This window comes from Diadema antillarum, unplaced genomic scaffold, assembly GCF_040938485.1.
Source record: "Diadema antillarum isolate AM-2024a unplaced genomic scaffold, OU_Dant_1.0 scf00000151, whole genome shotgun sequence".
Lineage (NCBI taxonomy): Eukaryota > Metazoa > Echinodermata > Echinoidea > Diadematoida > Diadematidae > Diadema > Diadema antillarum.
This window is the reverse complement of record NW_027271040.1, coordinates 2,382,124-2,397,118: the sequence shown is the minus strand read 5'-3', so window position 1 is coordinate 2,397,118 and position 14,995 is coordinate 2,382,124. Positions and strand designations below refer to the sequence as shown.

At 38.2% G+C, this 14,995-nt stretch overlaps 1 protein-coding gene across 1 annotated transcript; it reads left to right on the top strand.

Moving 5' to 3' along the window:
* Positions 1 to 5,004: 5,004 nt before the first annotated feature.
* Positions 5,005 to 14,776, top strand: LOC139721845 (uncharacterized). The gene is made up of 5 exons (XM_071633164.1): positions 5,005 to 5,098; positions 6,740 to 6,892; positions 7,951 to 8,043; positions 10,592 to 10,725; positions 11,939 to 14,776. The coding sequence occupies exons 1-5, from the start codon at positions 5,005 to 5,007 to the stop codon at positions 12,260 to 12,262; spliced, it is 798 nt and encodes a 265-aa protein (XP_071489265.1). The 3' UTR covers positions 12,263 to 14,776.
* Positions 14,777 to 14,995: the final 219 nt, after the last annotated feature.

The window sequence follows — 14,995 nt, the reverse complement described above, 5'->3', positions numbered from 1 at the left end:
AAGAAAAAAAAAAACTTATTGACACACCTGACTTGAGAAAATGATATTCTTTACCCATTCCTCCTGTTAGTATTTGGGAGAGTCTACAAAGCTACAAAATCTTGATTCTTTTGCAGGGTTGACAGGGAATTCACAAATTGGTGATCCAGCTGATGTAAAGCAGTCAAGGATTACATGTATTCCATTTTCACAGGTAAAAGTGACATTGAACAATGCAAACTTTTGATCAGATGAGAGGTATCAATAGAATGTGTGCTGATGGTTTCACAAGCTCTTGTTCACACAAGAGAGGCACCTTAATGAGGTCAGAAAAGGTGCAAATCTCCTGAGCAGAGCCTTGAAAGCTGTCACGTACCTTGTCATAATGCCCTACAAAAGAAACAATGAGTATAGTAATATCAGGAAATTTGTGAGCTTGGAGTCACAACTTAGTAATATTTCCACATGCTTACGTGGACTAAGGGCATATATACCTGCCTATGATGACTTGGCTATATTGAAATGATCAGCATATATCTTATTTGACAAATTGGTCAGCAAACCTGGACTATGAGATTGTAAAGCCATTACTAAACAAATCATATTTTCATATGGCTTTGAAGGGCCTGGCAATTGTCAAAGAGCTGATAATTAATCTACCTCACATGAATACTTCTCAAGTCAATATCACGTAAGGACATTTTTGGTGTCATTTTGACATTAGAGCTGAATTTTATTCCTTATTTCCATAAATTTGAAGGTTATGACTAGAGGATGGTTTCTCTTTCCTCAGACCACGTGGACAAAAGACTCATGACATTTACCTGCCTTTAGGGCAAGCAGTATATACACCTGCCTATGAGGACTTGAGTATCCAAATACACCCATTAACACATTCCTCCCACTAGGTTTGTAGAGCCTACATTACTACAATGAGAAGATTCTTTTAGCACATGGACAGAGAACAATAAGGTTGCTGATCCACCTGTACAAAAGCTGTCAAGCACTACATGCATCCCCTTTCTACTGTTAACTATTATGGCGAATCAAACGATGCAAACTTTAATCGGGTGCAAGGTATCAATAAAGTGTGTCCTGATGGGCTCACAAACCCGTTTGTTCCACACAAGAGAAACACCTAAGGGGTCAGAAATGAAAAAAAAAATACTGAACACTAGATCGTTGATAGCTGTCGCGTACCATGTTTGAACGCCCTACATATCAAAGAAACAATAATTTGTTTAAATTATGAAATACATAAACTTGGTGTCACAACTTAGTAATATTTACACCTGCTTACGAGGACTAAAGCCATTTACACCTGCCTATGATGACTCGGCTATATGAACTTGATCAGCATGGTGTAATGTTATGAAACAAGTTGGCAAGTTAAAATGTCCTATATATGGTACACTATATTTCAAGCCCTATCACACAAACCATGTTTTTCCGGTTTTGTAGGGCATTGCAATCGTCAGAGAGCTGATAATTAAACTACCCTACATGAATACTTACTAGAGTTAATAGCACATAGGGACATTTCTAGAATTATTTTGACATTACAGCTGAATTTAATTCCTTATTTCCCTAAATTTGCAGGTTAAGACTGCAGGATGGTTTCTATTTCCTCAGACCACATGGAAAAAAAGATGGTTGACATTTACCTGCCTTCACCATGTTAGGAGGGCTATCAGTATATACACCTGCCTATGAGGACTTGACCATCCAAAAAACTTGACACACCTGAATACAAAATTATATTCTTTACCCATTCCTTCTGCTAGTATTTGGGAGAGTCTACAAAGCTACAAAATCTTGATTCTTTTACAGCGTTGACAGGGAATTAAGTCACAAGTTGGTGAACCAGCTGATGTAAAGTAGTCAAGGATTACATGTATTCCATTTTCACAGGTAAAAATGACATTGAACAATGCAAACTTTTGATCAGATGTGAGGTATCAACAGAGTGTGTGCTGATGGTTTCACAATTAAGCTCTTGTTCACACAAGAGAGGCACCTTAATGAGGTCAGCAAAGGTGCAAATCTACTGAGCAGAGCCTTGAAAGCTGTCACGTACCTTGTCATAATGCCCTAGAAAAGAAACAATGATTATAGTAATATCAGGAAATTTGTGAGCTTGGTGTCACAACTTAATAATATTTCCACATGCTTACGTGGACTAAGGGCATATATACCTGCCTATGATGACTCGGCTATATTGAAATGATCAGCATATATCTTATTTGAGAAATTGGTCTGCAAACCTGTACTATCACAGATTGTAAAGTCATTACTAAACAAATCATATTTTCATGGCTTTGAAGGGCCTGGCAATTGTCACAGAGCTGATAGCTAATCTACCTCACATGAATACTTCTCAAGTCAATATCACGTAAGGACATTTTTGGTGTCATTTTGACATTGGAGCTGAATTTTATTCCTTATTTCCATAAATTTGAAGGTTCTGACTAGAGGATGGTTTCTCTTTCCTCAGACCACGTGGACAAAAGACTCATGACATTTACCTGCCTTCACCTAGTTAGGAGGGCTAACAGTACTGAAACACCTGCATATGAGGACTTTGAACATCCAAATACACCCCTTTACACATTCCTCCACTAGTTTTGTAGAGCGTACAATACTACAATGAGAAGATTCTTTTAGCACATGGACAGAGAACAATAAGGTTGCTGATCCACCTGTACAAAAGCTGTCAAGCACTACATGCATCCCCTTTCTACTGTTAACTATTATTGCGATTCAAACGATGCAAACTTTAATCGGGTACAAGTTATCAATAAAGTGTGTCCTGATGGGCTCACAAACCCGTTTGTTCCACACAAGAGAAACCCCTAAGGGGTCACAAATGCACACACACACACACACATACACACACACAAGTTACTGAACAGACCTGTGATAGCTGTCGCGTACCATGTTTGAACGCCCTCCAAATTAAAGAAACAATAATATATCAAAACTATGAAATACATAAACTTGGTGTCACAACTTAGTAATATTTACACCTGGTTACGAGGACTAAAGACATTTACACATGTCTATGATCACTTGGCTATATGAACTTGATTAGCATGGTGTAATGTGATGAAACAAGTTGGCAAGCTAAAATGTCCTATTACATATGGTACACTATATTTCAAGTCCTATCACACAAACCATCTTTTCCCGGTTTTGTAGGGCATTGCAATCGTCAAAGAGCTGATAATTAAACTACATACCCTACATGAAAACTTACTAAAGTTAAAAGCACATAGGGACATTTCTAGAGTTATTTTGACATTACAGCTGAATTTGATTTTTTATTTCCCTAAATTTGCAGGTTATGACTACAGGATGGTTTCTATTTCCTCAGACCACGTGGACAAAAGATGCTTGACATATTGTTGGTTTCTTTGTACGAATTTACATACATTTTTTCTGTCACTCAAGAAAGTGAGATTTATGTCTGTATGATTTTATTGTGGAAAAACGAATAAATTCGAACTCGAACTCGAACTCGAACTCGAACTCGAACTCGACATTTACCTGCCTTCACCTTGTTAGGAGGGCTAGTAGTATATACACCTGCCTATGAGGACTTGACCATTCAAAGAACTTATTGACACACCTGAATAGAAAATGATATTATTCTTTACCCATTCCTCCTGCTAGTATTTGGGAGAGACTACAAAGCTACAAAATAGGATTCTTTTAGAGCGTTGACAGGGAATTCACAAGTTGGCGATCCAGCTGATGTAAAACAATCAAGGATTACATGTATTCCATTTCAACAAGTATTAATGACATTGAACAAAGTAAACTTTTGATCAGATGTGAGGTATCAATAGAATATGTGCTGATGGTTTCACAAACTCTTGTTCTACGCAAGAGAGGCACCTTAATGAAGTCAGGAAAGGTGCAAATCTACTGAGCAGAGCCTTGAAAGCTGTCATGTACCTTATCATTATGTCCTACACAAAAGAAATAATGATTATAGTAATATCATGAAATTTGTGAGCTTGGTGTCACAACTTAGTAATATTTCCGTACATGCTTACGTGGACTAAAGGCATATATACCTGCCTATAATGACTTCGCTATATTAGATTGATCAGCATATATTTTATTTGGCAAATTGGTCTGCAAACCTGTACTATTACAGATGTTAAAGCCTTAACTAAACAATATTTTCATGGCATTGTAGGGCATGGCAGTTCTCAAAGAGCTGATAAATCTACCTCACATGAATATTTCTCAAGTCAATATAACGTAAGGACATTTTTGGTGTCATTTTGACTGAATTTTATTGTTTATTTCCATAGATTGGCAGGTTATGACTAGAGGATGGTTTCTCTTTCCTGAGACCACGTGGACAAAAGGCTCATGACATTTAACTGCCTTCACCTATAGTTAGGAGAGCTAGCAGTACACTGCAAAAACTAGGGTGTTAAATATCTAACACCAGCACAGAATCGAAAAATATTAACACTCTTGGTGTTGATTTTAGGTCCCGTTCAGAAAGAATCACACCAACTGGTGTCGAAATATTCAATTACAGGTTGATGTTAGAGTTTTGGTGTTATTAATTGGTGTTGAAATTGCACATGCGCATAAGTCAGAGAATTCGAGCAAAATCATTGGACGAAAGTTGTCATGTGACCTCGCTCTGCGCTCTCGGATCGCGCTGCTGGCCGGCATTTATGGCTAGCTAGCTAGCTGTGTACAGTGTGCGCGGTGCATGCATATGTTATGTGTAGTATGCATTATCAAGGCCATTTTTTATCGATGAGGTTTTCTTCGCCTTCGGGCCGCGGGTAATGAAAATTCGACTCAATAATATCCTCATTAATCAGCAGTTAAACAGCACAATCATGCCGATAAGTGTAAAGATTTGTTCTGGAGATCGCCGAATCAGAAAGTTGCTGCCACTAAATCCAGAAGACATCGTAGGATTCTTTGAACTGAGTAAGTGTACGGTACCTGTTTTTCAGGTGTTTGTCATGAGTCGACTGTACAATACTGCTAATGCATGTGGAGCATGTGGAGCTGCAGCTAGAGTGCGTGCGACAGCGTTGCACCCAAAAGTACTTCTCCTACTATCCTAGTCTACAGACTACAGGTAGTTTTCTAGACTTAGAATCTAGTAGGTCCTAACGTTAGAAACTAAATCATCCCATTAAATTTAGAGTCTAACTGCTACAACGAGCCTTGGGCTTGGACCAAGCCTTCCTGAACTTGAAGCCTTGAGCCTGGGGACCACGCAAAATACTTCTTTATAAGCGAATTTTGTTTGGCAAGAGGAGTTCATATCATGTGCAAATGTACAAAACTACAATTGAAACCTTATCTACTGGTATGTTATGTGATACAATGCATATAGATCTATAGCCATAGAGTCTAGTGTTACTGTAGTTTTTAGATGATAACTATTTCTCTATTTGTGGTAGGTGTCTATACTTTACGTTAGATCTAGACTCTGTAGTCTAGTCCAGGTCTACAGAAATTACATTATCTTCTTGGATAATCGGTGTGCTCTCCCGATGTGCTCCGCTTGTAGTGGGTGCAACGCTGTCGCTTTTGCAATAGTATGTGTGTAGCTACTGTATAGTGTAGTCTGTAGCTAGTCTGTGCAGCTAGTCTGTTACTAGTGTTAGTCTGTTGGTCTGTTTGTTACTTTAATATTAGTCTGTAGTGTTGGTCTGTTACAAAAATGTGAAAGTTTTTGTTGAACTTGCTCTCATTTAATTCTTTCTTTCTACATCAATTTTGTTCTATCTTGGAACAAGTGATCCTTGGGCTTGGCCGGCCTTGGTAATACCAGGTGTGAGTTAATGAGGTCAAATGTCATCTAGGGGGTCAAAGGTCAAATGATAGGTCTGTTAGTCTGTTACAAAAATGTTAAAGTTTTTGTTGAACTTGCTCTCATTTTTTTATTTCTGCATCAATTTTGTTCTAACTTGGAACGATTGATCCTAGTTGGGTTAATATCAGATTTGAGTTGATACGGATATTGTCAATGGTCATCTTGGGGTCAAAAGGTTACTTGTTTTATTGATTGCAAAATCAGGCGAGACTTGTGCCGGCCATGGTTCGAGAACCACCTTGTTATTACAAAAAAGTTCTTGGTTTGAATGTTTTGAATGATAGGATTTGATAAATTTTATGGACATCTTCAGTAAAAATGTAGGGACAGCTTAAGCCCTAAGGGGGCCGCTCACTTGGTCTAGCCTATCCTGGTCTATCGAGGTAGGCCTTAATACTGTCACAGCCGGGTTCAAAAAATTGCATGGCTATGTAATTCTTTCACCTGGGGTGGCAGTAAGGCCTACCTCTAGACCAGAATAGGCTAGTCCAAGAGCTAGTCTCTAGGTCAATAGGGTTAGAGCACCAGCGAACGACTCCTTTAGGCCTAAGCTTTTCTACATTTTTACTGAAGAAGATGTCAAAAAAATTTATCAAAACCAGTCATTCCACTGGCATTAATCGGGGGGGGGGGGGGGGGGATAAAGTATGTGATAAATGAGATATGTGTCATTGTATTAACATCATATACTTAAAAAATTGTCAATGTCTTTCCCAAAAACACTGAAAATTGCCAGAATGTTCAAACACACTAGCGGTATAAAAGTTATAATGCTACTACAACTGTAGCTATTATCCTGTCATGAAACCATACAAACTGCAAAGTATACTTAAGTCATTTTTTATTACATTTGTAAATTGTAATAGTTTTTCTCTCCCCACCCCCCCCCCCTTACAGTCAGAAGAAAATTCAGCATCAGAGATGGCGAAGATCTTGTTTTAGTGGATGAACATGAAGGCTTTAGTATCGACGATGATGTATTGGGAGATATTGTGACCAGCCAGCCTGATGTTAGCCTCATGGTCCTGAAAGAAGATGAAGAATGGTCCAGTAAGTTTTTAATAAGAGCATTACATTTCTGGAGAAGTAAGCAGTATGCGAACAATTATAGGAATGTTCCTTTGAACATTCTCTGTATTTGCAAAAGGTGCTACTGGATACAGCCACTGTGTTAAAATGAACAATTCATTGCAAATTAAAGACAAAGGAAGCTAGTCTTCAGCATTGCAAACTTGCATTTTTGCAGAAATGTTTTCAATGCGATCATCTTGAAATTTGTTGGAAATTTCTATCTATATGTCCTACCCATTCAAGGATGGTATTTATTCATGAATGTACGGCTCACAGTTTCCTGGACCTACATGTGTCTTGAAGACACCTCAATATTGTGAATGTTTGATTTAAAAAACATTTTGGTGTGATGTTTGAGTTGAATGATACTGTCCAAAGGATTACATAAAAAAGAATCTACAAAAGTCTGGAAACTTATCATTGTTCATCGGTGTTGGGTATTACCAGGGAGGTGGCCATCTCCCTGGTATCACCAAGTCCCTGGCTGGTGTAAATTTACTCCTAATTCAAGAAGATCTAGTAATTGCAGTGTTTCTAGTATAGTACGCCTTTTTAATTATTTGTTGTGCCTAGCATTCTTATGCTATAAATGTATGATTACGTATTTCAAATCTGGGCGGACAACTCTGTCAAAGTTTACAACAGTAGCATATGACACGAGTGCTGTTTTTCCCATGGTTGGCCCCAGCTGATAAATACTGTGGGGTAAATACTGGTCTTTGCCGGATATTACCGTCTCGCTATTTATGATGAGAATGGGAAACACAGGGGAATAATCAATAAGTCATTTCATGAATTTTGTTAATAAAGGAATACACAAATCATTGTACATGAAGTATGATTAACCAAAATAATAATAATAATAATAATAATAATTTATGGCAGGAATTCATTCTTATTGCTGGGACAAATTTTTGCGCAACGTTTTCTGATCTATGTATCTGATACCATTTTTGCTGTGTACAAGAATTCGAAAATTGTAGCAGTCACTTGGGAAGGAATTGCTCCTATTGTAAATGTTTACTCCAATCATTCAGTGGCACTTGCTCGACAACTTCTGAAGCAGAATGGAAACTTGACAGTCATGGAGCTCCTGTCATCTTTTGACAGTTCTGACCAGAACAAAGAAGGTATTTTTGCACATTCCCTGGAATGCACCCTCTAATTTCATAAAGAGTCTGAAGTGTCATCAGAAGTTAAAATTAAACCAACCTTATCATTAAACATTCTAGTGATGGTCAATTTTTCATGGAGCATAATCACACTCCCACATAAACACAACACAAATGTGGGCCAGGAAGCTTATTTTCGAGTAGCCATACACAATTTTCCCCACCCTGAGAGGGGACTCCCTCCCGGATCATCCCCTCATCTAGTTATTTCACTCCATAGGATTTTTTTTACAAAAAACAATTTCCAATACTCTGAAAGTATATTGTACTCACTTAAATGTGCATCAGAAAAAGTTTATTTCTAAGATGCCAATTGCTAAATTTTCCCTACCCTTAGATGGGGCAGTCCCTTCCAAACCTTCCCCTGCATTTTACCCATCTAACTTTAACTTTTAACATTTTTAAGTCGTCCAAAGGAAAGACCTTATGCCGTCATATTTGTCCGTCTGTCTCTCCGTCTGTCTGTCAACAATTTGGTATCCACTTTTTCATCGATCTATATCTTGGCTCCGAGTTAACCAAACAAGTTCATATTTGGTATCGGTATCCTTTAGGACTTTCCTGATATTAAGCTCATTTTTGTGTTGAGGTTGAGCTTAAAGGCAAAGATCAAAGGTAATTCAATGTCACATGGGTTATATAAAACAAATGAAAATAGATCTTTCTCGCAATATCTCAAGAACGGTTTGGGCAAACAACTTCAAACTTGGTATATGTATACCTATGGAGGTGACAATGATCTTTGACCTCAACCTTTGACCTTGACCTTTGACCTTGATTAAACATGAAAATAGCTCTTTCTCGTAATATCTCAAGAAAGGTTTGGAGAAACAACTTCAAACTTGGTATATGTATACCTATGGACGTGGCAATGATCTGTGACCTCAAGCTTTGACCTTGACCTTTGACCTTTGCCCTTGATTATTTGTAGACAACATTTTGAATACTGTCCATATTGGCACGGTTTTCAATTACTCGACATTGGACGACTGCTTTGGACGTCGTCCATATTATTATACACTTGGCTTGATTTCTGCTATTCTGATGGCAGAACCCCTTCCCACACACTCCCCCTGCTTTGTCCCTTCACTCCCTCACTCAGTGCCCCCCCCCCCTCCTTTTTGTCTCACCTGAACAAAGTTCTGGCAGAGATTGACATAGTAATCACTTTTCCTGTTGCTGTGTTAGAAAAATGTTAAAGGCTTTTGTTGAACTTGCTCTCATTTCTCTATTTCTGCATCAATTTTGTTCAAACTTGGAACAAATAATCCTTGGGTATTACCAGATGTGAGTTGATGAGGATGATGAGGTGAAAGGTCATCTAGGGGTCAAAAGATCAAATGATGCGAGGCCATGTGCATCATTTTTAGCTCACCTTAGCCGAAGGTTCAAGTGAGCTGTTGCCATCCGTTTTTGTCTGCCGTCCCTTGTCCGTTGTGCGGTGTGCGTCATCTGTAAACTTTTATATTTTCATCTTCTTCTGCAGAACGAATGGTCGGCTTTTAGTCAAACTTGCAGAGAATCATTCTGTTGGGTAGAGTTGTTCAAATGATAACTGTAGCCCCATGGGGGCCCAGGGGGAGGGCCCCCAGGGTGCAAAATTCTCAAAATTTCAAACATCTTCTTCTCCAGATCCACAAGAAGATCAGTCAAGTTGTTTTGTGTGTAGATACCTTTATAAGTAAAGAATGAAAGTTGTTTATGACAACTCCTGTTGTGCCCCCTCCTTGGATTATTCTGTGTCAGTTTTCCTAAGAGTTTTCCCATTCAAATCTCAAAATAATTATATTGCTATAGCGCCCTCTAGACAACTACTGAAACTCCCCTTTAAATGAATGTTGAGTAAAAGTTGCCTTCAATGAGTTTGTACAGAAATTACCAATGAGATTGATAACTCAAAGTTTAATTCATGTCAAAATGAACAGAGCCCATGGAAGTACAAGAATTGTATATTTATTAAAGGAAAAAAAATATTTTAATCTTTTACAAAAAGGGAACAATTAAGCTGTGATCATTCAGAGCATTACAAGTTACATTTCAGTGATCACAGCAAGTTCCGAAAATGACCACAAATTACTCACTGGACCATCTCTTCATGCATGAATGATCAAGGTTTTTAATTATAGACAATCAATGACTACTAATCTGATACATGTGATTGTAATAAAGTATCTGCTCACCATGCACTTGTAAGATTTAGGAATAATCTGCATGTGTATTGTTACTAATTGTTTTGCCAGAGTGTCCAAATGGGGGGGGGGGGGGGGGGGGGTAAATGATTTTACATGCAACTGTAGTAACTCAGTGAGTAATCATTTCAGGTGTTCACAGTGAGTTTGACTCTTCATTACAAGGTGAGTATTGATCGAAAACTCACAAAAAAGTGCATGTCCTACTTTTCTCCTACTTTTACTGAAATTTAGCTCCTATTTTTTTTCTCCTACTTTTTCACCATGATCTACTAGAAAGCCTGCTTGATTTTATTATTTTGCATTTTGAAATACAGGATGGAATTCTGGTACATCTGCCATCCTCCTCCTCTTGTGCCTGTTGCCTCCTGCAAGCCAAGGGAGGTCTAAAGCTGCCTCAGCAAAAGTATCCATTTCCTCAGCAATCTCAAGGATTATTCAGTTTCAGAAGGTATGTAGCTTTTCAGTATAAAAGTGGACTATAAATAAATAATGTTATTAGTACCCTCGTCACACCTTGCATGTTCTCACTGCATTCTAGAAAATGTTGCCAAAACTGACTAAATGTGTGTACACAGGGAGTAGATGTAGCAATGGTCTATCTAAGAATTTCATGAATGTGCTTAGACTGGCTTGGACTAAGAGGGTGCTCAAGAACTTTGGGCCTGTTCAAAAACTGAACCTATCCTAAGATTATTAGGAGTGACAATGCGCTAGAACGAGATGGACCTACTGCAAACAGGGTTGCCATACTTCAATCCTACTAGGAATATGTTTCAGCGTGACATTTTCACAGCCCTAAATGTAGAGTTATATCAATAAACAAAAGGTCAGTACTTTTTGCCTCGATATTGGAAATTGATTACAAATTTGCAGCAAGAAAATAATTGTGAAGGAAATTTTAAAATCCTTATTTTCACAGTGTCTCCTTTTGTGTGAGTTGAAATGACTCAACCATATTAGAAAGACTCTTCTCAATCAGATACTTAAAACCTGCTTTGAAAATACTTGCATTTTTTACCAGGCCTCTACAGCCTACCTCTATACGTTTATAAAATTTTCTGTGCAAAGTCCTGGTTGAAGAATGTAGCTACAGTGTATATCTCTGTTCAGTTCATTAACCATAAAGTGAATTGAGCGAGATACAAGTTATAGGGGAGACTACGCTGCACATGGATGTCACCATCATGCACAAGCCCTGTGATTTATGCACTTTTCCTATTTGCTCAAGAGTTATGATGGAGCATCACTTGCAGCCAAGCCTTGATAGTCTGCAACATGCAGCCTGAAGGCCACTGCATATCATACAAATCTTTGGTCGCACAACTTGCCGACTATCATTTTATGAAATAAACAGTGCGTATATTCTGTTTTATTTCAGATCTTAAGTCGCTGAGTTGTGTGACAGAAAGTCATATCGAATGCGGTGGCCTTTAGTCTAATCAGGCCTCTTAAATTGAGAAAAAAGTCAGAAAACGTTGTGCTACTTTGCACATTGCAGACATTTTCCACAAAACATCCAGATCCCCCCACTATATATGTATGTATGTATGATGATGGTAACAGTGATGATAAAGATAGAGTTTTGATAGAATTAACAAGTGGGAAAAGGGTAACTGCTAGTTTCATCGTTTACTAGTACATGTAATTTGTTTCAAACACAGAGTGGAGGGAGCATTCAAGATTTTCTGGATGGCACCAAACAGACCCAGAGCCAACCGTTCCTTCTTGGAATTGGAAATTCTAAGGCCTGTATCAGCAGTTACTTGCTCATTGTCGATCACAAGGCCATTCCATGTGGTGCCCGTACGGTGGAAGGAGCAGTAGATGAACTCTTCAAGACGCACTTTGTCTTTGGCTTGCATTACTGCCAGTCTCTTCATCAGTTCTGGACCTTCATCCAGACAGCTGTTTTCGAGATTGATGTTGGAGTTTCCCGCGAATCACCGAGAGTGCGTGAACTAAGATCCAAATTATTCACACCATGATTTGCTTCAAATGCAAGAGAAATTTTGCAATACCAAAGTTGGTGCAACATTTAAGATTAAGTCATGGACTAAGTGAAGGAGGAAAAGAGGTGTTAATCTGTGGACAGGGAGCTTGTGCAAGAACATTTTATTCTTTTCGTGGATTTCGAGGGCATTTGCAGACTCACCTTAAATCTGGTTTGCCAGATAATCAAGAACAGTTTACTGAAAATGAGAAAGCTGGTGAATCATTCGAAGAGAGCTTTGCAGGAAACAGTAATGATAATGACGACAGTGATCAAGATCAGGATATAAATGCAGAAGATGACATTTTATCCGCTGAAGATTTGAATAGGCAGTGTGCAAAAGTAATTTCAAAATTTTCAGCAAACAGTGCAAACTCTGGAAAAGTTGTAAATGACATCGTGGAATCAACCAGTTTGATTGTAGGTGATGTAGTAAAAAGTGCATCAGCGGCAGTTAAGGCTACTTTCTTGAAACATAAACTGCCCATTGAGTCCGAAGCTTATAGAGAAATACAGACGCATTTTGCTATGCTTGAAAAGCCATTTGAAAATTTGAACTCAGAATATAAGCGGATGAAATATTGTGCAACACTTGGACTTGTTGAACCACAAGAAATAAAGTTAGCATCCGGTATGAAAGTCGTCTAAATAAAAGAAGTAAGCAGTATGAACAGATTGCTATTGAAGATACCTTTGTTTATATACCCATTTTAGAATCTTTAAAGCAACTTTTGAGCAATGAAGATATATTGCATTTTGCTACTCATGACCATAGGAGCACTGATGGTGTAATGAGAGATTACTGTGATGGTGCACAATTTGAGAAAATCCCTCTTTTCCATGAAGATGAAAATGCCCTACAAATTCACTGTTTTTATGATGACTTTGAAACTGTAAACCCCATCGGTTCAAAAACAAAAATTCACAAGTTAGGTGCCTTTTATTTCATTTTGAAAAATCTGCCACCAAAGTATAATTCTATTCTTTCCAATATCAATCTTGTAGCTCTGTGGTATGCTGAAGATGCCAAAAAATATGGATTTAATGCTATTCTCAAGCATATTGTGAAAGACATTAACATTCTGTCAACAGTTGGCATTACTCTTCCTAATGGCATTGTGAAGAGGGGAACCATTACTCAAATTAGTGCTGATAATCTAGGTGCAAATGCCCTGTTTGGTTTTGTACAGAGCTTTTCTGCTAATTATTACTGTCGATTGTGTGTGACAAGCAAGGAAGAGGCGCAGAACACATTAAAAGAGGTGTTAATGGAAATGCGCACCAGGCAGACTTATGAGCAACATTTACAAGAAGCTGAAGCTCAAACTACACTGTCACATGTGTTTGGAGTTAAACAAAAAACTGTATTGAATGATTGTATTTACTTTCATATCTTGACAAATTTTTCACTTGATATAATGCATGATCTGTTGGAAGGCATAGTTCAGTATGAGCTGAAACTTGTACTAGAATATTCATCTATGAAAGGCAACCACCACTCTTGACCCATGATGAACTGAATCAGAGAGTTGCCAGCCATTGCTTAAACCGTACAGATAACAAGAACAAACCATCCTACATTAAACTGAGAACAGCTGGCAATGATGTGGGTCAAAAGGCAATGCAGGCTTGGTGCTTGATAAGAAATCTTCCATTCATCATAGCTCATGACATTGAAGAAGGAAACGTCTACTGGGAACTGCTGCTAAGATTACTAGATTGTATGGATATTATTTTTGCTCCCCAATTAACAGCAGGCTTGATAGCCCAGTTGTCTGTTCTCACTGAAGAACATCACACACACTTTCAAAAAACATTTCCTGCCAATAGGTTGTTGCCAAAGCATCATTTCATGGTGCATTATGCTACATGTTTGAGAGAAGTTGGGCCACTCGTACATGTATGGTGTATGCGGTACGAAGCGAAACATCACTATTTTGGCCGTGTTGCAGAATCTGTATGTAATTACAAAAACATATGTAAATCACTTGCAAAGAAACATCAGACAGCACTAACGTTCCATCTTCAGTCAAACCATCCTTTGGAGTGTCTCGAGGTTGGGCCAGGTACTTCACTTTTATTGTCAGATTTAGATGAAAATATTAGACAGACTGTGCAAGAGAAACTCCAAGTAGAGGAACTCTCTTCTGAAGTCTTTGATGCCAATTGGGTTAAAGTGTATGGTACACATTATCAGTTGTCTCTTTTGGTCTGCCATGATGTCGATGAGCTTCCACTGTTTGGTCAAATAGAGCATATCATTGTACACAACAATGACATTTTTTTTGTACTTCTCTTGCTAGATACATTGCATTATAATTCACACTATCATGCCTTTACAGTAGAAATAAGTTTTCCACGTGGTCATGTTGTCAAGAATCAAAAGGAACTTGTTGACTACAAACCACTAGATTTAATGACAAATTTGTCAAACACAGACTCGAGGAAGTACGTGGCACCAAGGCATGTTCTTTTCAAGTAATTTAGACCTGTAGAGCCGATGTTATGTATGGTTTTGGTAAATGGTAACAAAATGTTCAAAAATAACTTCAATCAATAAGATATTGTGGACTCTTGTTAACCCTATGTAGCCCGGGCTATATTTATCTGTAGCCCCCCCCCCCCCCCCCCCCCCCCAGATCTTGGCCGCCGATCATTAATTTAATCTTAAAGAATGCTAATTTTTGGTACATTTTTCCTTTTGAACATCTGACCAAGTGTGCACTGA